The sequence below is a fragment of the Bos grunniens genome, chromosome 28 (genome assembly GCF_055505025.1).
Source record: "Bos grunniens cultivar Pamir isolate PY7600 chromosome 28, Bosgru_T2T1.0, whole genome shotgun sequence".
NCBI classification, from domain to species: domain Eukaryota; kingdom Metazoa; phylum Chordata; class Mammalia; order Artiodactyla; family Bovidae; genus Bos; species Bos grunniens.
In genome coordinates, this window is record NC_141192.1 from 30381258 (window position 1) to 30403291 (window position 22034).

Here is a 22034-nt window from a genome sequence, read left to right on the forward strand (position 1 = left end):
GACATGGAACAACAGACTGGTTCCAAATTGGGAAAGGAGTAAGTCAAGGCTGTATATTGTCACCCTGCTTATTTAACTTATATGCTGAGTACATCATGAGAAATCCTGGGCTGGATGAAGCAGAAACTGGAATCAAGATTGCCAAGAGAAATATCAATAACCTCAGATATGCAGATGACACCACTCTTATGGCAGAGAGCAAAGAAGAGCTAAAGAGCCTCTTGATGAAAGTGAAAGAGGAGAGTGAAAAACTTGGCTTAAAATTCAACAGTCAGAAAACTAAGATCATGGCATCCAGTCCCATCACTTCATGGCAAATAGGTGGAGAAACAGTGGAAACAGTGACAGACTTTATTTTGGGGGGCTCCAAAATCACTGCAGATGGTGACTACAGCCATGAAATTTTTAAAAGATGCTTGCTCCTTAGAAGGAAAGTTATAACCAACCTAGACAGCATATTAAAAAGCAGAGACATTACTTTTCCAACAAGGCCCATCTAGTCAAAGCTATGGTTTTTCCAGTGGTCATGTATGGATGTGAGATTTGAACTATAAAGAAAGCTGAGCACCAAAGAATTGATGCTTTTGAACTTTGGTATTGGAAAAGACTCTTTGAGAGTCCCTTGGACTGCAAGGAGATCCAACCAGTCCATCGTAAAGGAAATCAGTCCTGAATATTCTTTGGAAAGACTAATGCTGAAGCTGAAACTCCAGTACTTTGGCCACGTGATGTGAAGAACTAACATTTGAAAAGACCCTGATGCCGGGAACGATTAAAGGCGGGAGAAGGGGAAGACAGAGGATGAAATGGTTGGATGACATCACCGATTCAATGGGCATGAGTTTGAGTAAGCTCTGGGAGTTGTTGATGGACAGGGAGGCCTGGCGTGCTGCAGTCCATGGGATCACAAAAAGTCGGATGCGACTGAACTGAACTGATAAAGGTTAACCCAGACATCTCCATGAATGTTAGTTACAAGGCACTTTATCTTACTTAATCTTCTCAAAGTAGTTGAGAGCCGTTTTGGAACTATTCTTACTCCTAGTTTACATTTAGTCCTAATTCAAAGCCCTAATCTTAAGTTTTATTAGCCCTCACTTGCATTGAGGAATCCGAGCCTAAAGGGGTTCAAAATACTTGTTCAGGTTCACATAGCCAATGAAACTGTAATTTGAATTTAGGTTTTTTTTTCACTTTCAGTGAGATGCTGTAAGAGAATATATGAAAATAACAAGAAAATTCAAAAGAAGGGGAGATGACTGGAGGCCTCAAGAAGGATGAATTTTATGGAACAGACAGAATGTGAACAAGCAGAAGTTTGGGGGTTGAGGAGAAGGGAGGGGACTGGAAAGAAGTGTTCTAAGTTCAGGGTCAAAGCATCAGAGACCGGAAGAGCTCACAGAAGACTTCAGCATGAGGCAGGGGAGCTGGGCACTGACCTGGCTGAGGATCCCAGGACAGGGCACAGGCAGGAATGGAAAACTCTGGGCACACTGATATTTGAGAGGAAGAGGAATGCCAGAGGTAGTGGTGAACAACAGAGGGAGAAAACCAGAAGAGTGAGCTCTAGTGGATGCGTCCATGGAGAAACTTCCCTGGGACGGTCCAGTTAGATGAGCACAGGCAATTTGGGAATCCCTGATGACCACAGCAGCTGCCATGTTCATAATATGGATACAGACCCAGAATAAGTAGTTCTCATATAGTTTTTTTTTTCCCCCCTAAAAGCTATGACAGATGCGCAGCCGGAGCAGTCTATGGCATGAATGGGAACAGGGGTCAGTTAAGAGCTGACAGGGAATTAGAATGTTTATTGATTAAGTACAATAGGTGGTCTTTTCATTCACTCAAAACAAGTTGTAATTTTGAATATGATTCCTTCCCACTCCCACTTCTTTTAGTCTCTGCTCATCTACCTGGGAAGTCTGAGCTTCTTCATGGGAAAGTGGGTCCTCATGTGACCACCTCTGCCCCCATCCCCCAAATTGGACTCTTACTACAGAGAGAACCAGAAGTGGAGGGTGACAGGGGAAAGTCAGCACGGAGAATGCTTGGCCAGGGAATGGCAGCGTGGTGGCAGAGGGCCGGGAAGGAGGGGGTTGGATAACAGGAAGATGTTACACATGGCAAGAGGTGGTCCAAGCACCGGGGCCAGAAGCACACTGAGACTGAGAACTGACCGCAGGCTGTCTTTCCCTTGTATGTATACACCTTTTAGGTAGAGGTCGGAGATAGAACACAGATCAATAACTGGTGTTTGCTGCTCTGCACAGTGAAAAGCGGTTTAGGTGTCAGAGAAGGAGAGACCAGATTCAAGCCCACAAGTAGACATGATGCTTATACTGCTTTATACCTGAGGGTAGTGGTCATCTTCTGGTGCTTTGCACACACAGTTCTTATATACATACATAATGAAGAGCCAAGATCAATGAGGTCTGGATGTGGGGCTGAATCTAAACTTATTGCTAAGAAAGAACGAACAGAAGGGACTTACTGGCATGACACAGCCACCTTGAATTTAGCAATGTAATTTCTCCATAAGTAAGAACCATTTTAGTGTCTGATTTCACAGTATTACTTTGCAGCTAGTCATTGTCTGGTCTTATTTAAAAGTGGCATTAGATGTTAGCTAATAAGATCAGTGTAACCCTGTACTCCTCTCTACCTGCATCCTGTCTCTATTCTTTAGTCTCCATTTGACCCAAGTCATTGTAACATCTCATCATCCTCAGGTGACTGACAGTAATTTCTGGACTAGGCTTAAGGAGTATTGATAAAAATAGGAAAAAATTATAGTGTCTGCCCCAGCATTGTCTTTTTCTAGATCTTCACAGGAAGGACACAGAATTCTTTTTCCTTTCTGGGATGGGTTTGTTTATTAACCCAACCAAGATCACAGGGGATGTTTTTCATTGCTCCATCTGGCAGGCGTCCAACACTGAGTCATGGGTCCTTACTTTGGAAACTGTATCTCACTTGGATTAAGGAATAGTAAACTGCAATAGTTTTTAGAAAGAGGTACATCTAGCCACAAAGAACAGAATAATGTGTAAGAGCAGAGAGTCACACTGACTTTGTACTTAAAAAAAATCAGCCTGAATAGAAAAGTCATTTTTTTGTGCCATGACACGACCTGTTCTTGTCATTGCTTAAGAGATGTGCAAACTTTGCCATTAAGCCCAGTTCCTTTGTGGCCAGGTATGAAGTCAGGATCTTACCAGCACCTGGAGTTAGGGAAAGAAAGAAAAAGGTAGCAGGTGGCCCTCCCGTGAGAGGTACACTCATCCTTTAAAATGACACACGCAGAGAAGGAAATGGCAACCCACTCCAGTATTCTTGCCTGCAGAATCCCAGGGATGGAGGAGCCTGTTGGGTGCCATCTATGGGGTCGCACAGAGTCGGAAACGACTGATGCGACTTAGCAGCAGCAGCATGTTAATGTCTATAGCTGGGTTAAAATCATACTTTTAAAACTACTGTTACAAGAGTAAGACTGCCTCTGTCACTGATGGGGCCTATGACTAGTTAATAAATCAGGAGATGAAACAAAAAATAAAATAAAATAACACACGCTTCTTAAGACCGCCCATGTCACCCTGGCTCATCTAACAGAGTCTGAACTTGCCCCATTGATCTCACGCCTTTTGAGAAGGAAATGCACAGGAATCCTTGCTTAATACAAGCTCTTCCTCCAGACTGCAAAATGAAAGATGAGATGCACACTGATCTGAAATCTAACTTTCCACTTATTTATTATGTGAGTCTCAGAATTAGACTTTTAGAACTAGAGTTTGAAGGGAACAGCTACCTACTCCAGATTTCTGGCCTGGAGAATTCCATGGACTGAAGAGTCCATGGGATCGCAAAGAGTCAGACATGACTGAGTGATTTTCACTTCACTTTGAGTGGATCAGTTCAGTTCAGTTCAATTCATTCGCTCAGTTGTGACTAACTCTTTGCAATCCCATGGACTGCAGCACACCAGGCCTCCCTGTCCATCACCAACTCCTGGAGTTTACTCAAACTCATGTCCATTGAGTCACTGATGCCATCCAACCATCACATCCTCTGTCGTCCCCTTCTCCTCCTACCTTCAATCTTTCCCAGCATCAGGGTCTTTTCCGATGAGTCAGCTCTTTGCATTAGGAGGCCAAAGTATTGGAGTTTCAGCTTCAACATAGTCTTTCAAATGAATATTCAGGACTGATTTCCTTTAGGATGGACTGCTTATATCCTTGCAGTCCAAGGGACTATCAATAGTCTTCTCCAACACCACAGTTCAAAAGCATCAATTCTTTGGCGCTCAGCTTTCTTTATAGTCCAACTCTCACATCCATACATGACTACTGGAAAAACCATAGCCTTGGCTATGGATGGACCTTTCTTGGCAAAGTAACATCTCTGCTTTTTAATATGCTGTCTAGGTTGGTCATAACTTCTCTCCCAAGGAGTAAGCGTCTTTTAATTTCATGGCTGCAGTCACCATGTGCTGTGATTTTGGAGCCCAAGAAAATAAGGTCTGCCACTGTTTCCACTGTTTCTCCACCTGTTTGCCATGAAGTGATGGGGCTGGGTGCCATGATCTATTTTCTGAATGTTGAGCTTTAAGCCAACTTATTCACTCTCCTCTTCCACTTTCATCAAGAGGCTCTTAAGTTCTTCTTCACTTTCTAACATAAGGGTGGTGTCATTTGCATATCTGAGGTTATTGATATTTCTCCCTGCAATATTGATTCCAGCTTGTGGTTCATCCAGCCCAGTGTATCTCATGATGTACTCTGCACATGAGTTAAATAAGCACAGTGACAATATACAACCTTGACTTACTCCTTTTCCTGTTTGGAACCAGTCTGCTGTTCCATGTCCAGTTCTAACTGTTGCTTCTTAACCTGCATACAGATTTCTCAAGAGGCAGGTCAGGTAGTCTGGTATTCCCCTCTCTTTCAGAATCTTCAACAGTTTGTTGTGATCCACACAGTCAAAGGCTTTGACATAGTCAATAAAACTGAAGTAGATGTTTTTCTGGAACTCTCTTGCTTTTTTGATGATGCAATGGATGTTAGTAATTTGATCTCTGGTTCCTCTGCCTTTTCTAAATGCAACTTGAACATCTGAAAGTTCATGGTTCATGTACTGTTGAAGCCTGGCTTGGAGAATTTTGAGCATTACTTTACTAGCATGTGAGATGAGTGCAGTTGTGTGGTAATTTGAGCATTCTTTGGCATTGCCTTTCTTAGGGATTGGAGTAAAAGCTGACCTTTTCCTGTCCTGTGGCCACTGCTGAGTTTTCCAAATTTGCTGGCATATTGAGTGCAGCACATTCACAGCATTAACTTTTAGGATTTGAAATAGCTCAACTGGAATTCCATCACCTCCACTAGCTTTGTTCATAGTGATGCTTCCTAAGGCCCACTTGACTTCTCATTCCAGAATGTCTGGCTCTAGATGAGTGATCATACCATCGTGATTATCTTGTTTGTGAAGATCTTTTTTGTCCAGTTCTTCTGTGTATTCTTACCACCTCTTCTTAATATCTTCTGCTTCTGTTAGGTCCATACCATTTCTGTCCTTTATCAAGCCCATCTTTGCATATGTTCCCTTGGTATCTCTAATTTTCTTGAAGAGATCTCTAGGCTTTCCCATTCTGTTGTTTTCCTCTATTTCTTTGCACTGATCACCGAGGAAGGCTTTCTTATCTCTCCTTGCTGTTCTTTGGAACTCTGCATTCAAATGGGTATATCTTTCCTTTTCTCCTTTGCTTTTTGCTTCTCTTCTTCTTTTCAGAGCTATTTGTAAGGCCTCCCCAGATAGCCATTTTGCCTTTTCACATTTCTTTTTCTTGGGGATGGTCTTGCTCCCTGTCTCCTCTACAATGTCAAGAACCTCTGTCCATAGTTCTTCAGATACTCTGTCTATCAGATTTAGTCCCTTAAATCTATTTCTCACTTCCACTGTATAATCATTAGGGATTTGATTTAGGTCATACTTGAATGGTCTAGTGGTTTCCCTACTTTCTTCAATTTAAGTCTGAATTTAGCAATAAGGAGTTCATGGTCTGAGCCACAGTCAGCTCCTGGTCTTGTTTTTCCTGACTGTATAGAGCTTTTCCATCTTTGGCTGCAAAGAATATATCAGTCTGATTTTGGTGTTGACCGTCTGGTGATGTCCATGTGTAGAGTCGTCTCTTGTGTTGTTGGAAGAGGGTGTTTGTTATGACCAGTGTGTTCTCTTGGCAGAACTCCATTAGCCTTTGCCCTGCTTCATTCTGTACTACAAGGCCAAATTTGCTTGTTACTCCTGACATTTCTTGACTTCCTACTTTTGCATTCCAGTCCCCCATAATGAAAAGAACGTCTTTTCTGGGTGTTAGTTCTAGAAGGTCTTGTAGGTCTTCATAGAACTGTTCAACTTCAGCTTCTTTAGCATTACTGGTCAGGGCACAGACTAGGATTACCCTGATATTGAATGGTTTGTCTTGGAAACGAACAGAGATCATTGTGTCATTTTTGAGATTGCATCCCAGTACTGCATTTCAGACTCTTTTGTTGACTATGATGGCTACTCCATTTCTTCTGAGGGATTCTTGCCCACAGTAGTAGATATAATGGTCATCTGAGTTAAATTCATCCATTCCAGTCCATTTTAATTTGCTGATTCCTAAAATGCTGACATTCACTCTTGCCATCTCCTGTTTGACCACTTCCAATTTGCCTTGATTCATGGACCTGACATTCCAGGTTCCTATGCAATATTGCTATTTACAGCATCGGACCTTGCTTCTATCACCAGTCACATCCACAACTGGGTATTGTTTTTGCTTTGGCTCCATCCCTTCATTCTTTCTGGAGTTATTTCTCCACTGATCTCCAGCAGCATATTGGGCACCTACCAACCTGGGGAGTTCATCTTTCAGTGCCCTATCTTTTTGCCTTTTCATACTGTTCATGGTGTTCTTAAGGCAAGAACACTTAAGTGGTTTGCCATTCCCTTCTTCAGTGGACCACATTTTGTCAGAACTCTCCACCATGACCCATCCACCTTGGGTGGCGCTCCATGGCATGACTCATAGTTTCGTTGAGTTAGGCAAGGCTGTGGTCCATGTGATTAGGTTGGTTAGTTTTCTGTGATTGTGATTTTCAGTCTGTCTTCCCTTTGATGGAGAAGGATAGAGGCTTATGGAAGCGTCTTGGATCAGTGTCCTCATATTATCATATTCCTCTTCCTTCGTACTCCAGCTTCTCTGCTTTTTGAGAATGCAAATATTGGGAGGTTGAGGGAAAACCGTGATCAAACAGAGTCATTTGGATCCTTCATGATGAAAATGTACTGTCTAAACATTAGGGGAGGTGGACATCCTATTATAAGGTTTTGAATGGATGGAAAAGATTTTCTCTTTAAAATTACCTGGGTATTTATGCCCCTTATTTGAATCTTCAAAAGCATAAAATGGGCTGTGTCTTACCTGTTTTTATTTGTCTCTGAAGGGGTTAATAATACTGTGGAATTTCTGGAAAGATGAAAAGAAGTAACATATCCATAAAACATTTAAAGCAGTGATGAACATAAAATAGGAGCTCGATAAATGGCAGTCCCTCTTTTTTTTTTTTTTTTTTTTTATCAGATGGATACGACTGTCTGTATTCTTCCTGCTATAGGATTAGAATTAGGCCGGGAGCATACTAGAGGAAGAGGGAGAGCTTGGAGCATTTAGGGCTTCAGTTTAAAACAGCAACAACAAAGCAATGGGGGTTGACATTGCATTGTCACCCACTGATGAGTTTATGTTGCTTGTCACTTGGATGACAATTGGTAGTCTATAATCAATTTCAAGGACCCTAAAAATCTAACCCAACCAACCCATTTCCTACAACTCAGTTGCCTGTGACTTTAGTAAAGCCAGCTGCTGTCGGTCCCCAGCATTCTGTCCCACTAGGCATATCCTGTGGCCTGGGATAGCCCACTTCCTGCTTCTGCCCTTCTCTTCCTGCCTTTACTCACACACCCTCCATTCAGCATCTACCAGATCTACAGTCCAGTGTGCTACCGTCTTCCTCTGTGCTCCTGTAATAGCACAGAGGAAGGCATTTGTAATAGCACAAAGGCATTTGTAATGCCTTTCACACATCTTCTCTCCTGGTGGTGCAGTGGAGAAGTACCTGGGCTTTGCAACCTGACCTTGTGGGTTCTAATCCAGATTCCACCACTAATTAAATGTGTGAGTTTTGAATAGTAACTCTGAATCTGTTTTTTCATCTATAAACTGGAAACAATAGTACCTGCTTCATAGGGTTGAGGATTAAGTGAGACATTGGAGCACAGTGTGTAGGACATGTAAAGCAGTCAATCTTTGTAAACCAGCAAGAGGAGTACAGGATTTGTATCCTTGTTTTTTTCTTGGCCTTATCTCCATTACTAGAGACTAAATGCCTCAAAGGCATAGTTGGCTTTACTCCTAACATAGGCCCTTGCCCAGCGTTCCACTGTCTCACCACTCAGAGTGGGGTGCAGGTCGCCTGGGGGCTTGTTCATGCAGAATCTCAGGGCCTGTGCCAGACCTATGGAATCAGCATCTGCATTTTCACAGGGTTCCATGTATTTGAGAAATACCACACTTGATAAAATGTATCCCTTGAAATTTGAGAAACACTGCACTCATTCCTTGAATTCACTTGCTGAAGCTGATATTTTAATTATGCTAGTAATAGAAAAACAGACATTAAATGCTCTATGATCAGTACTGCCGTTACATCGCTGGCATTTATTTATTAGGATCCTTTAGATCAGTGATTCTCAAAGTGTGTTCCCCAGACCAGCAGCATCAGATTCACTTGGGAACTTGTCAGAAATGCAAGTTTTCAGGTGATTCGAGAGCACCCCCCAGGTTAGACCCACCGCTTTAGAACATTGGGAAGCAACCAGAAGTACCATGCTAATAATGAGCATCCCCTTCTTCCTGCCTTGTTGTTTGATTTCTTCTCTTCCATCTCTTTCAAGAAGCAAGCCAGTTAAATGTTATATCGTTTCCTTTCTGTGTTTGCTGGATACTTGCTGGTGCACATACACGTCTTAATGTCTACCTGGCAGACTGACATATGTCAAATACCTTTTCCAGTGTACGGAATACACAACCTATATGGCTTATCTGCACTCCCTGTATTGTGTTTTGTTTTGTTAATTTTATTCATTTTTTGAATAGGTGATAGATGTACGTGGTATAAAATTCCCAAGGTACAAGAGTTTACCGTGAAAAGTAAGTCTCCCCGCTTCTTACTCCAGTAATAGAGTTCCTTTCTCCAAGGGGAATCACTGAGCTTTCATCACAGACATTTATTGAGCACCTACTATGTGCCAGGCATTGTTCTTGGGCACTGATATTGAACGAAACAGAGGAAAACCCCTGCCTTCACAGAGCTGACATTTCATTTACCGATTTCTCGTTGTATTTGTTCAGTAGCACAGAATTTGGCAGTAGTTAAAAGCAGGACTCTGGAGTCAAACCAACTGATTTTAAATCCAATATTCCCCATGTTCTAAGTGATCTCAAGCTATTTATTCTACCACTGTGACCTGGGTTTTCTTTATCCTGAAATGGAGATAGCAATTCTATTCTCTACGGTTGTGGTGAGAATTATACTTGTAAAGCACCAAACAGTGCCTAGAACAGAGTAAATGCTCAATAAATACAGGTGTTGATTATAATGATGTGATCTCATTCTACTGTTCTATAATGTAAACTAGAAATGGCTAGAGGATTTATTTTCTAGTAGTATCCATTTCCTCTCTTTGCTATCTGATGATCAAAAAAAATCACCTTTTTTCAGAACAAGCACAATAAATTTGCCCTCTCAATTCTGATCATTATCAGATTGATGATAAGACTGACTTCTATGAAGTAATCAACCTCTTTTTAAAAATCACTAGAGCATAGAGACTGTCTTCCTCTTCTTTTTAATCCAGCTTTAAAAAAAAAATCCCATGTAATTTGGAGGTTTGTCTACTATTATTTCATTTGGAGGTATTTTGTACCATTATTTTCAGCTTTTTAATGTTATAAAGTACATTCCTTGGGGAGAGTCTGCATTTCACATCAGAGGGATTAAACACTTATAAGCAAAGTTTCTGACAATACAATTTGATATAGTTACCGTAAGGAACATTTTTTGTGATTCTAGTCCCCAACCAGATAGGAAAACAACTTTAACCCCTGGAAAAGTAACAAAAGTATTCCTCAATGACAGTCTTAAGAGAATTATACTTGGAAAAGATTAAGATGTAAAGATTAGAAGGGACAAAAAGGGGGAAAAGATTAGAAGGAACAAAAAGGGGGGAAGAGAGAAGAAAAGAACTCCTAGGGCTTGAAAACATTTACATATTAAGCCAAGGACTGTTTCATTTATTTAGCATAAAAAAGTATTAGTGGGCATAATGAAAGATTGCAAGGAAGTTGTGTTAAGTTTGTTCCCCCATGTACCGATCCTGGACCAATGAGCTGAATTCTGAAAGGGAATGTGACCGACCACAGTCGTGATAACCATTTAATATATTCTTTTTCCCCTTTGTCCCTGATTATATTTTGTATCATTTCCTGGCAGACTGGGTGTATGGATCTTTGAAAGGTTGACTGTAGTATAGGAAGCCTCTTCTCTTCACCTTGTCGTGGAAGAAGGACTAGGAGGAGGGGTACCTGGGGAATGGAACTGAAATGCCTCTGAGGTAGATTTGGGGTGTTTTGTATTCTCCTTTAAACATTTTCCTGCCTCTGATATTTTATTGTCAAAAATGGATTAACATAGGAACATCAGGGCTTGTAATTTTGAAAGGCATAAAGTCCCTTCTGGGATTCCCAGGTGGCTTAGTGGTAAAGAATCCCCCTGCCAGTGCAGGAGATGCCAGAGACATGGGCTGGAAGATCCCTTGGAGGAGGAAGTGGCAACCCCCTCCGGTATTCTTGCCTGGGAGATCCCACGGACAGAGGAACATGGCGGGCTACTGTTCAAGGGGTCTCAAAGAGTCAGACACAACTGAGCGCGCGTGCAAAAAGTCCCTTCCAAACAGGCGAGGCTTCCTTGGGTGGCGCTTGCCCATGTGCTCTTCTCAAACTTTGTCTGTACTAATCACATACCCCACTGCGGAGCTCACTCTGACCAGCGGTGCGTTAGGCAACCAGCGTGTGACCGCTTTGCCTTACTCCTGCAACTTGTCATTTCTCATCCGCCTCTGTTCCCACTACTTATTACCTTAAACTCAGTGGTTTAATTTAGTATCATCATCTCTCATGGTTGTGTGAGTTAACGAGGCTTAGCTGGGTTCTTAAGATCTTTCAGAAGTTTGCAGTGAGATAGCAGCTGAGGGTAACTTGATGGGATGTTCCATGTGGCAGCATCATTCAAGGGTCTGTCACCTCAACTGGGATGGCCGGGACAGCTGAGAACTGACTGGCATCTCTCTCCATAGGGCTACCTTGACTTTCTTTACACCTTTACAAGAGGTGGCCTCTTGGTACTCAAATTTCTTGCCTTGGGATTGACTCCTCCCCTTTGAAACAAGCGCTCCAAAGAGACTCAGGCAGAAACTGCAAGGTGTCTCTGAACTCAAAGTTCAGAGTCATGTAAAATCACTTCCTCTGCATTTTACTGTTCAAAAATCAAACCAGCTCAAATGTCAACAAGTGCAGTATACAAGGCATGGATACCAGAAACTTGGTTCACTGCATGGGGTAGAGAGGGCATCTTTAGACACGAGCTACCACACCCTCTTTGCCAGAAAATAGTCAGACTTACCTTCAACACAACGGTTGTGCCATTGCACCAGATGCTTCTAGGAAACATAAACCCACACAAGTACTTGGTGGTGGTGGCTTAGTCACTAAGTCATGTCCGACTCTTGCGACCCCATGGACTGTAGCCTGCCAGGCTCCTCTTTTCATGAGATTCTCCAGACAAGAATACTGGAGTGGATTGCCATTTCCTTCTCCAGGGGAACTTCCAAACCCAGGAATCAAACCCGGGTCTTCTGCATTGCAAGCAAATTCTTTACTGACTGAGCTATGAGGGAAGCCCCACAGAAGTACTTAGTAAGCTAAAATTTATGGAGTTTGGTAATGTTTATTTTAACTAAATATATCTGATATTGTATGAGTATTGTTTGTTCATAGAATTGCTTTTGTTGGCTTATATGCATTTGTACCTGTTGGTCAGAAGCTGCTACTGATAAAATATTTTTGGATTAGAGTAGTTAACCAGACACTCAACACAGTTCATCTATTCCTTTCTAACCTTTGGTATAGTCGTGTATTTTACTATACAATAATTATGGAATATTTTGTTTATTAAAATGAGAGTTGTATTAATGTTATTCATCCATTCATTCAATCAACAGGTATTTCTTGAGTACCTGTGATGAACCAGGCTCTGTGTCAGGCAGTGAAAAGTTGGGATACTTGGTGCTATGTTGGGATTTTGAACTGACTAGTATCAGTCTTAGCATTTTAAATATTAATTATATGAGTTCATGCGTTCATATGTTTGGGCACTAAAGAAAGCAGATGTTACTGAACAATAGTAACAGTTAGTGCTGACTACACCTTTCTTTGTGCGTTATTTCACTGAATCCCCCCAAGAGGTCTTAGGACAGAGGCAGCATTGATATCCAAGGTTCAGTAGAGTTTGAAAGTATGACTCAAGAGTCAACAGTATTCCTACTACACTAAACTGCATTAAAATAACACCTTTATTTCTAAATTCCGTGCCTTTTAAGAAATATTTTCACCATTCGAAAATGGTGACTGCATAACTACTTAATTACGGTTACTTGATATTCATAAGACCACTTTAGTCATTGGCCAAATGTACTGACAGCTCCCATCCCCATCCCAACACTGGGCTTCTGTAGGCTTCATACTGAGCATTTCTGAGGCCTAAGAAGGAGATGTAAAAAAGGATAGAAACTTACTGAAATTTTACTGTATCCCAGTCACCAAGCTTGGCATGCCAGAAGAGTACAAAGCTGCTGTGGCATGTAGATGGGGGAAAAAAGCAAAATCATCAAGCTATTTAATAAAAGCAATCATGAATTCCAAAAATATTGATGGAGCACTTACAATATGGCAAGCCCGGGACAACGTGTGTTCTTACTCTCCCACGGGAGAAACCAAGCAGACGTTGTTCCTGCCAACACACTCTGATATGGGAAACCCACATGAGAGACACTCCAGAGGGTGAGTGGAGGATGAGAAGGTTCTGCTGCTGCTGCTAAGTCGCTTCAGTTGTGTCCAACTCTGTGCGACCCCATAGACGGCAGCCCAGAATCAAAGGCTGGAGAAATTACTCAGGTGAAGAATGCAGGGTGAAGGTTCCATCAAAGGAAGACACCCTAGGTAGTGGCTCAAAGTCTAAAGACGTCCAGAAATTCTAGGGACTGAAAGAATTCTGTGTAACAGAAGGGCAGGATGAGTGTGGAGGGGTGGCCAGAGAGAAGTTGGTCAAGAAGTCACGAAGAAGGAAACTTTTCTTGCAGTCCTTGTTAGGAAGCTTGAATGAGTGACCACCGTTGAATCAGACTTTGCTGAGTAGTTTGGGGGTGGGGGCTGTTTGTTTGTTTCGTTTTCTGGCCGTACCGTGTGGCATGTGAGATCTGAGTTTCCTCACCAGGGATCGAAATTGTGCCCTCTGCCTTGGAAGCACAGAGCCTTAACCACTTGACTGTCAGGGAGGTCCTAGTATGTTGGATTTTAAGTGCGTCTGTGGCAAACAGGTTAAAGTTCAGACATTTTCTCCATTTTAACCATGACTTCCTCTTCCATTCGTCAGAGTTGGAAATGATTCTTTTTATTATGTTTATATTACTATTGGGGAGGGAGATATTTTTCAATATGTATCAGGCATTATAAATGGCTTCCCTTCTCATTCTGGGTATTTACAATGTTGATTACAGCCGGGAGGATCGAATTCAAACGCCAGGTGTCATATCGTCTGAATATTAGATGAGTCATTATTTATGCATTGATCCAGGAACAGCAAATCTGTTCCCCACCTCATCAGTTCTACAGATTCATGCTTCTGCATATTTAGGTAACCGTGCAAGAGATAGATGCAAAATATGAAAAGATGCTGCACACCTACTTCCTCCAAGACAATGTCGAAACCTTTTTGCCCTTTCTAGCCTGATTGTTCAGCTGTTCTGAGAGAAAGCAATTGAAATTGCCTCTCCCGAGTGCCCAGATGGCAGATGCAGAAGTCCCACTAGTTTTTCCCTCCACTGCCAACAGAAACAGGGTGGAGCAGCTGGGAAGGGAGGCCAGGAGGCCCAGAGAGAGGAGAACAGTGGAACAATGCAGTGACAGAGGCTCCTTCTCAGCTGCCTCTAGCCCCTTGCAGCCAAGACCTCCCCAGCCAACCCAAGCTCCCTCCGCCTCTCGCCTTCTCCAGGGACTCCTCAGGGAAGGAGGACCAGTTAGTGACTTTGATCCCATCAGAGAGATGAAAGAGTTGGTGCAGGAGATAAAACAGAGCCTCCACTCCATTTCCCCTGCTTGTCTCACTTCTCCTTTCCTCCCACTCGAGAGAGAAACAGCAGTGATGAGTGCTTTCTCCAGCACTGCTTGGAGAGCTCTTGCTGCTTCTCTCTGCCCCACAGTTTCCCAACCTCAACCCGAGGGCAGGCCCTCCCTCCCCCTCTCTCTCTCTCTTTTTTTCCCCTCCTTCCACCTGACAGGGACCATAAATAACCCAGGCTCCTGGTGTTTCCAGCTGAGAACAAAAAGTTATAAAGTTTGCCTGGAGCTCTCTGCCACTCCCTGCCGGGGCCACTTCTTTGTTTTCTTCTCCTGTTTTTCCTCTCTACCTGCTTTGGCCGTTTCTCTCTTCAGGTTGGAGAAGAGTCGCCTCCCCATTAAGTGCAGTGGCTCGCTTGCTGGCTCTCCCTAGATTTCAGGCTGTCTCAGCTACCCGGATTAGGCACCGGGCACTGGTATCAAATTACCGAAAGTCTACACTGGAGCAGTCCTCATATTTACATACAAATAAGTCTGGGGCTCGCATTTATGTCACCATTCGGTTCTGCTAGAGGCTTGCCAGAGGAGTTGTTAATCCAATCAGAAGGAGTTTTAAAAGGATGTCTTCGGAGTGATCAAAAAGGATCTTGATCTCAATGAAATGTGGCCAGATTTGGGGGGATTTTTTTTTTTTTTTTTTTTCATCTGAAAAGCTGAAAGTCTGTTAACACTGATGAATAGGAAAAGATGTGTAATTCTTCACTTGCCGGCGAGGAGACGAAGATGCTGAGAGGAACTCGGAGGTGGTGGTGAAGACCGTGGATCCAACCCAGGGATTGGTTTTTTGGGGGCTGATCTGGAGGTAGATTCTAAATCACTGTCTCAGGAATTCCTGGAAACATCAGGAAAACATTTGAGCAGCCCAGCCTGGTGGAAATGGCTTTAACACAGAGTAAGATCTTTCTTTAAATTGTACTTAGTGTGTGCTGTTTCTGTTTCCTCCACAGTAAGTGTGCGAATAGCCCAGCTGTAAAGTAACTTAAAATAATCTCTTGGTTCTGGGTAGCTGTAGAAAGCTGATCTGTTTAGTTTTTACACTTGCAAAAACGGTAGCTGATGATGTATTTTTAGACTTGATTGGTAGTTTAAAAGCTGAGCTCTTGTGGTTTCCTGAGTTTAAATGAATGGAAATTATAAACGATGCTGAATGAAGGATTGGAAAATAGAGCTGGAGTGGTGAAATCGCTTACCTTTGAGAAAACAGAAAACATAACACGCCTTTGAAATCCTGTTCAGCCAGCCAGGCTTGTATCCAGTAGAACGAGAGTCGAGTCATAAAAAGGAGAAAAGAGTTTGCCTATTTGTGGAAGGAACTTTTCCACAGCCCATGCTACATTTTGTAAAGGATGGGAAATGTCCCAGAGGGCAAAAGGCATCTGGAAAACCTGCCCGGTCACTCCTGGAATGTGTTTTTTTTTTCCGCGTGAGATCATGTTATGCCTGTGTAGCTAGCAAAAATATTCTATGCACTTACTCTGTATAGATGGTTCGAGAACAGTTTGCTTCTTTCCAGCTGTTGAAGCCCCGATTTGATCTCTGTTGAGGGTAGAGCCACTTTCTGAGCAGGGTTCAAGCACCCGGGCAGCTGTCCTGAGCTGTTCATTTGATAGATTTCGAAACAGTTCAATGTGGATGTGTTTCAAGGTTCCCCAGTTGAGCAGTTCTAATTCAAATTAAATCACTTGCCAGTTATTTACATAACCCCAAACTGAAATCCTGGTTGTGAGAAAACCATTTAAAATAAAGTTGGTTCTCTTCCCACATAAAATTTCCAGAACAGGGATGAAGAGATGCCTCTTATTTTGCAATCCAGGTCCATTCAAACAAACTGCCCTCATCATGGTCGGGCCAGGAAAACTCGAGCTGACACAAGACATGAACCTTTCTAGTCGGCTAGGGCTTGAGGCGGGGACAAGGAGATATGGAAATGTTTAAAAATTGGTACCTAGTGCCAGGAGCTCTTTCTGCTGCTTAAATCCACTCTTGAAATGATGAACTAACCTCTACCTATACTTTCTCTTTCTAAAGGGCAGTTACAAATATTATCCAGGGGATGGGGGGAAATAAACATGAGAAAATGGATGATTAGCTAATGACCGGAGGAGCAGTTTTCTCCCCAAACAGACACATTTTCAGAAAGGAAGCTTCTGATTCGGGCTTGCTTTGTACATCCGCAGGTGAAGATGCAATGACAGGCGACACGGACAAGTATCTTGGGCCACAAGACCTTAAGGAACTGGGCGATGATTCTCTGCCTGCAGAGGGCTACATGGGCTTTAGTCTGGGGGCCCGTTCTGCCAGGTATTTCACTGTTGCTCTTTACTCACAGTTAATTTAAAACAACCATGATGTCATAAACTGAAACCATTTTCATTTTTCACATTATCCCCAAAAGTGCCCTCGGGGTAAGGATGTGAATTTGGTGAAACGTACACATGCTCTGCTATTTTCTTTTGTGGTTTTCAGTCTTTAATTTTATGTGAGTGAACGTGTTAATTGTTTGTTCTGTTTTTCCCTACCTGGCAGTCATGCTTCAAGCATAATGTAGCAAAAGAGTGCACTGACAGAGTGAGGAAAACCAATCTGGGTCACATGTTTTAAAAATAAGTTTTGTTCCATAGTGAAAGAAAAATCCCATTTTCCCATAAGTAAGAAATATTTGTGTTGATTGTTCACTATACTCTTTTCATGACTGAAGGAACAATTTATGATTGTGACTTTTCTTAAAAGAGTGGATTCTTGGGAAAAAATACATATTGCTTATTGGAATTGTCTAGCAACTGTGTGAGGATCTCTTCGAAAGCTCTGCCGTTTGTTTACAAGGGACATGTTAAAGGTGAAACGGTGACTTGATCAAAAGTCAGAGGCAGGAATGGTGGCAAATTCAGGGCTGAAAACTGAAGCATAAAGCTTTAGTACATGGAAAACCTTGGCTCCAGCCTGACCTGGTTGAAAGGAACAGGACCTTGTCCAGAATTTGGAGACTTCTTTTCCCTGGTTGAATTAACAGCATGTGTGCTGACAGTCAAGTTATTTTTAAGCTAATAATTAAACCTTCTGAGTTAGAGCCCTGGGGACATTTTCCTATAGTTTAAAAGTTTGTTGTAAAAAGTTTCGTTGTCTGATAGTAAATGGCACTTCCCACAAAGTAAACCTGGGAGTTTATTCTCAGTGTCGTTGATACGGATAGTTTAGACTCAGAATTGATTTTTCTTTGAGTCAGTCTTTTTTTTTTTTTCTTAATAGAATTTGAAACCTCATGTAACTTAATCAACTTTTGACTTTATACATATATTTATAGAAGGCTTTAAAAGCTTATTGCAGCAGGTGTCATTAATGACAAGAGGAAAATGAGTTTCTAGAAACATGTCATATCTCAGTTAATCACAGATAACAACAAGTTACAGCTGAAAATATGCAGAATCTTAAAGGACCTTAAGGAAAACTTCTGTTTAGAGACTTAATAGCTTTAGTAATCCAGTAACTAGCTGATTCGCTTCCTCAGATAATACATAGAAGCTACATTTCATGACTCAGTCATTTGCGTGTAGGGGATTGTAGCAGCTGACCTCCAGTGAGAGATGAAACCAGAATATTGTCTCTTATAAACTTTCCACAAGACAGTTGTGAGGCTTTCATACTTCTAGTCTGGATTGCACCATTCCTCTTTGTTGCTATTATATGTAACTCATTTTTTGACATTGGCAACTGATGTTATGCTCAGAGGCAAATTTAAAAAAATCTCTAAAGCTGATGTGTTTTTTAAAGTACTGTTAGAGTATTACCCAGTATAATATTCTGAGTGTAACATTTAAAAAGGAATACATTAAATGTGTAACTCATCCAACCATAACATTTTTTTTTCTTTTTTCCTGTCTGATTTTTTTTTTGCTTTCTACTTCTCCTGTTTTTTCTAAAAATACTTAAAAATAGTCCCAAGATCAGGTAAGAAGATATGACGCTTTGATGGTGTTTCTCCGCCTTTCCCAGCTCATTTTCTCGTCTTTGTTTTCTCGGCATTGTGCTGTGCTGTGCTATGCTGCCATGTGCTGCTTCTTTTTTTATTTCTCTGCTCAGCTTTAGAAAATCAGTTTTGCGATTTGAGAAAATAAGCAAGTAGCTAAATGTGTAATAAATAATGTTACTTATGCAAAGTTGACTGAATACATGAGGAATTTATTTCCCTTAGCATAAAAGTTGTGTAGTGCATGAAGTAACTGGAGAGATCGCCCTGGGTTTATAGGCAGAGTCTTGACTGGGAGGACTGTTTGTTTGCTGAGTGCTGTTATCTTTGAAGTGTGCTAGGCACATAAACTTCAGAATTCTGAGGCATGTGTTTTTCTAACACTTCCTCTGCTTAACACTTAGGGTATACCGATGGCTAAAAATAATATCGTTGACCTCAGTGAAAAACAGTGTAATGCTTTCCAGACCCTCATGCAAATAATCTATCATTTAAGTAGCTGAAAGCACTTCTATGTGTTAGGATTCACGCTGAAGCTTGATGCCTTTAACGGGCTCTCCATCTGCCTAATGTAAGTTGGTCAGGAGTAGGAATTGTCAAATGAAGACATCTTTAGATGTTTCCACTGATGGCTCCCAATTCTAGGCTCTGATCTTTCATTCACACTCCTACAGTAGTTGAAAGAAAGATGATTTTTTTTTTAATCAATACATCTTAGATATGTTTAAGGACTAAACTTAAAATTAATGTGTAAACATTAAAAAAAACTTTTAAGTATTTGTTCACATGTACAGTAAAACCATCTCATGTACCACCAATATTATTATCTACCATGGGAACCATAATTTAGAGAAATTAATATCTGTATTGATCAGTGCAGATTGAGTACATGTCCGTCACTCTGTTGGAAAAGAAAGTTCTGTTGGATAGTGTTGAGTTAGAAAGTAGAAAGACAATTCCTGCTTTTATGAAGCTTTTATTGCATCTGAGAGGAGACATGGGGTTAGAAACAGGAATAACAACAAAAGTTTGCAATAAAAACAGGGGGGGGAAAAGTGATGGGTCATGATTGGGCACTGGAGGCCCGACTATGTAAGAGGTCAGAGACACGTGGCTTACTAAGTAAGCTCTATGCAAGGATAATGCTCACTTTCTTTTTTTCCTTTTATATCCAATTTCTAATATTGTGTCCTGCCCATAAGAGTCACTTAGTAAGTATCTGCTCAAAACACTTAATAATGACTCTGTAGAATGATGTCTGTCTTAGAGAAAGTGAGGCTCTCATCCTAGGAGCACATACCGAGTCATTTGTGTAGACACTTGCAATAAAGCCTGTCATTCAGGGGCCTCTGTATCTTGATATAAAGATATCCGCTTTGGGATAGTCTGTAGTGCATCCAAAATATATCCATATATGCCTTCAGTATTCTGTGCTTGCACAGAATATTGTGCAAGCACAGAATCATTTCTTAGGTATGTCTCCTTTGCTCTTTTCTCTGACAAGCACAGACAAAGCAGGGCTGAGGCCAAAGTCTGACCAGTGTTGCCGGTAAAGATTCAAGCAGCCATGTTTGGATCAGACACTTTACTACTCCCTAGGCGGGGCCGACTTGCCGTGGTCCTTGTCCTCCACACCAGGAAAGATGACACCGAAACCAAAGGGGCTGTATGTCTACCACATTAGCTGTGAGCTTCCCCATTGCTGAGGAGCCCATTCCAGAAGGCCGGCTCAGCACTCTCGTATTCTGCAGCTGTCTTCCAAGGATGATGAGACAGAAAGCCTCAGACCGCTTTCAAAACAGGAGCCAATGAGAAGCCACCTCATGACCACCTACCTGGTAGGGAGGCAAGGGGCCTTGAAGCAGCTTCTCACAAGACTCCATGCTCTGTGTTCTTGAAGGATCACCAGGGTTCTGTCAGTGCTTATATGAGCTGCCACCCCAGTCTGCCTGGATATTATGTAGATATATGTAGATACGTGGATATATGTAGAGTTACTAGGATCCCTTACTCTATTGATTTCTTTTTTTTTTTAATCAAAATATAACTGACAAATAAACATTATATTAATTTCAGGTACATAACATAGTGGTTCCACATTTGTATATATTGCAAAACAAGCACCATAACAGGTCTAGTTAACACCCATCACCACACATAGTTACACTTGTTCTTTTTAGGCTAACAGATTTTAAGGTCTCACTTAGCAACTTGCAAATATCTGAAACAGTATTATAAACTATAGTCAGCATGCTGTACAGTAAGTCCTCAGGTCTTACTCATTTTATAACTGGAAGTTTATACCTTTGGACCACCCTCACCCATTTTTCCCATCCCCCAAGCCTTCTTGTTATGAGTTTAGAGGTCAAGGTGGTGAGTGGCACTTTAGGACATCAGGGGTCCTGCACTCTGGGAAGTTCAGAGACTGCATAGAATATTGAGAAGGACTAGGAAGGAGAAGAGCAGAAGAAGCAAAGCTAAAAAGAGTTCAGTAAGAAAAGGCAAGATAATCGTGTATGGAATTTGAATTTTTCACAGCCAGAAAGATGGCAAAAAAGATCATGTCGGGATAACACTTCTTGTTTCTTCATGTTTTCCATGAGAAGCAATTGCAAACCAGAGCTCTCAGTAGGTTAAACCTGCGTATAGTTCCCAAATTCTGATTAACAGATGCATTTATAGCAACGTAATTCCATTAAATAGTGTGAGACAGATGAATGCGGACCAGAAAGAGAGGAGACTCTCAAAGAAGATTTTAACAAAGAAAAAATCTCTCCAGCTATCAAATTACCTAGAGTCATCTGGTTCTTCTGAATTGTCGTGTTGGTTCAACTCTCACATAGAAACATCCAAAGTCTTCCTATGTTTCATCTTCTCACAGACTGAATACCAGACAGCCTAATTTTAAACAAAACCTGATCATGAGGTTATCTAAGCTTAAGAAATGTCCTCAAGTATAAGGAAGTTCATTTTTGACCATGTCTTTTCAAGAGCAATTTTGGTTGATATTTTGAGCCATCTTGCCTGTTCCGAAAGTTGCATGCATTAATGTTCTTTTACCCATCTCATCATCATCTCCCCCTCTTGAATGGTTAACTGTAACTACAACAGCCTCCGCTCCTTCAGCTCGGATAGGTCTTACACCTTGAACCGAAGCTCCTACGCCCGGGACAGCATGATGATTGAGGAGCTACTGGTGCCATCCAAAGAGCAGGTATGTGTTCTTTCTCAAACTTTCTTTCGTTGTTAAGCTTTCATTTTTTTATGATTGAATCACACTCTTTGTCGCATGACAGAAACTCTATTTCTGCAAGTTTGATTTTGCCTTTGTAAGTCTTCCTATACTGCCAGTTAAAGACAAAGTCAGGGATTTCCCTGGCGGTCCAGTGGTTGAGGCTCCACACTTCCACTGCAGGGGGCACAGGTTCAATCCCTGGTTGGGGAACCAGGATCACACGTGCCACAGTGTGTGGCCAAAAAAAAGAAAGAAAAAAAAATCAGTTGTACCATAAATCGAAA

At 41.7% G+C, this 22034-nt stretch overlaps 1 protein-coding gene across 50 annotated transcripts in view; it reads left to right on the forward strand.

Annotated features, from left to right (window-relative positions):
• ANK3 (ankyrin 3) overlaps positions 1-22034 on the forward strand; it is a 759198-nt gene that overhangs the window by 625365 nt on the left and 111799 nt on the right. For 28 of the 50 annotated variants that reach the window (XM_086382377.1, XM_086382411.1, XM_086382392.1 and 25 more), the window contains 2 exons: positions 16729-16852; positions 21627-21729. In XM_086382377.1, coding sequence (XP_086238503.1) covers positions 16729-16852; positions 21627-21729 — 227 coding nt within the window. Of the gene's footprint in view, positions 1-9196; positions 9251-16728; positions 16853-21626; positions 21730-22034 lie in introns of all 50 variants that reach the window. The other 22 variants (XM_086382383.1, XM_086382396.1, XM_086382371.1 and 19 more) reach the window with 3 other exon arrangements.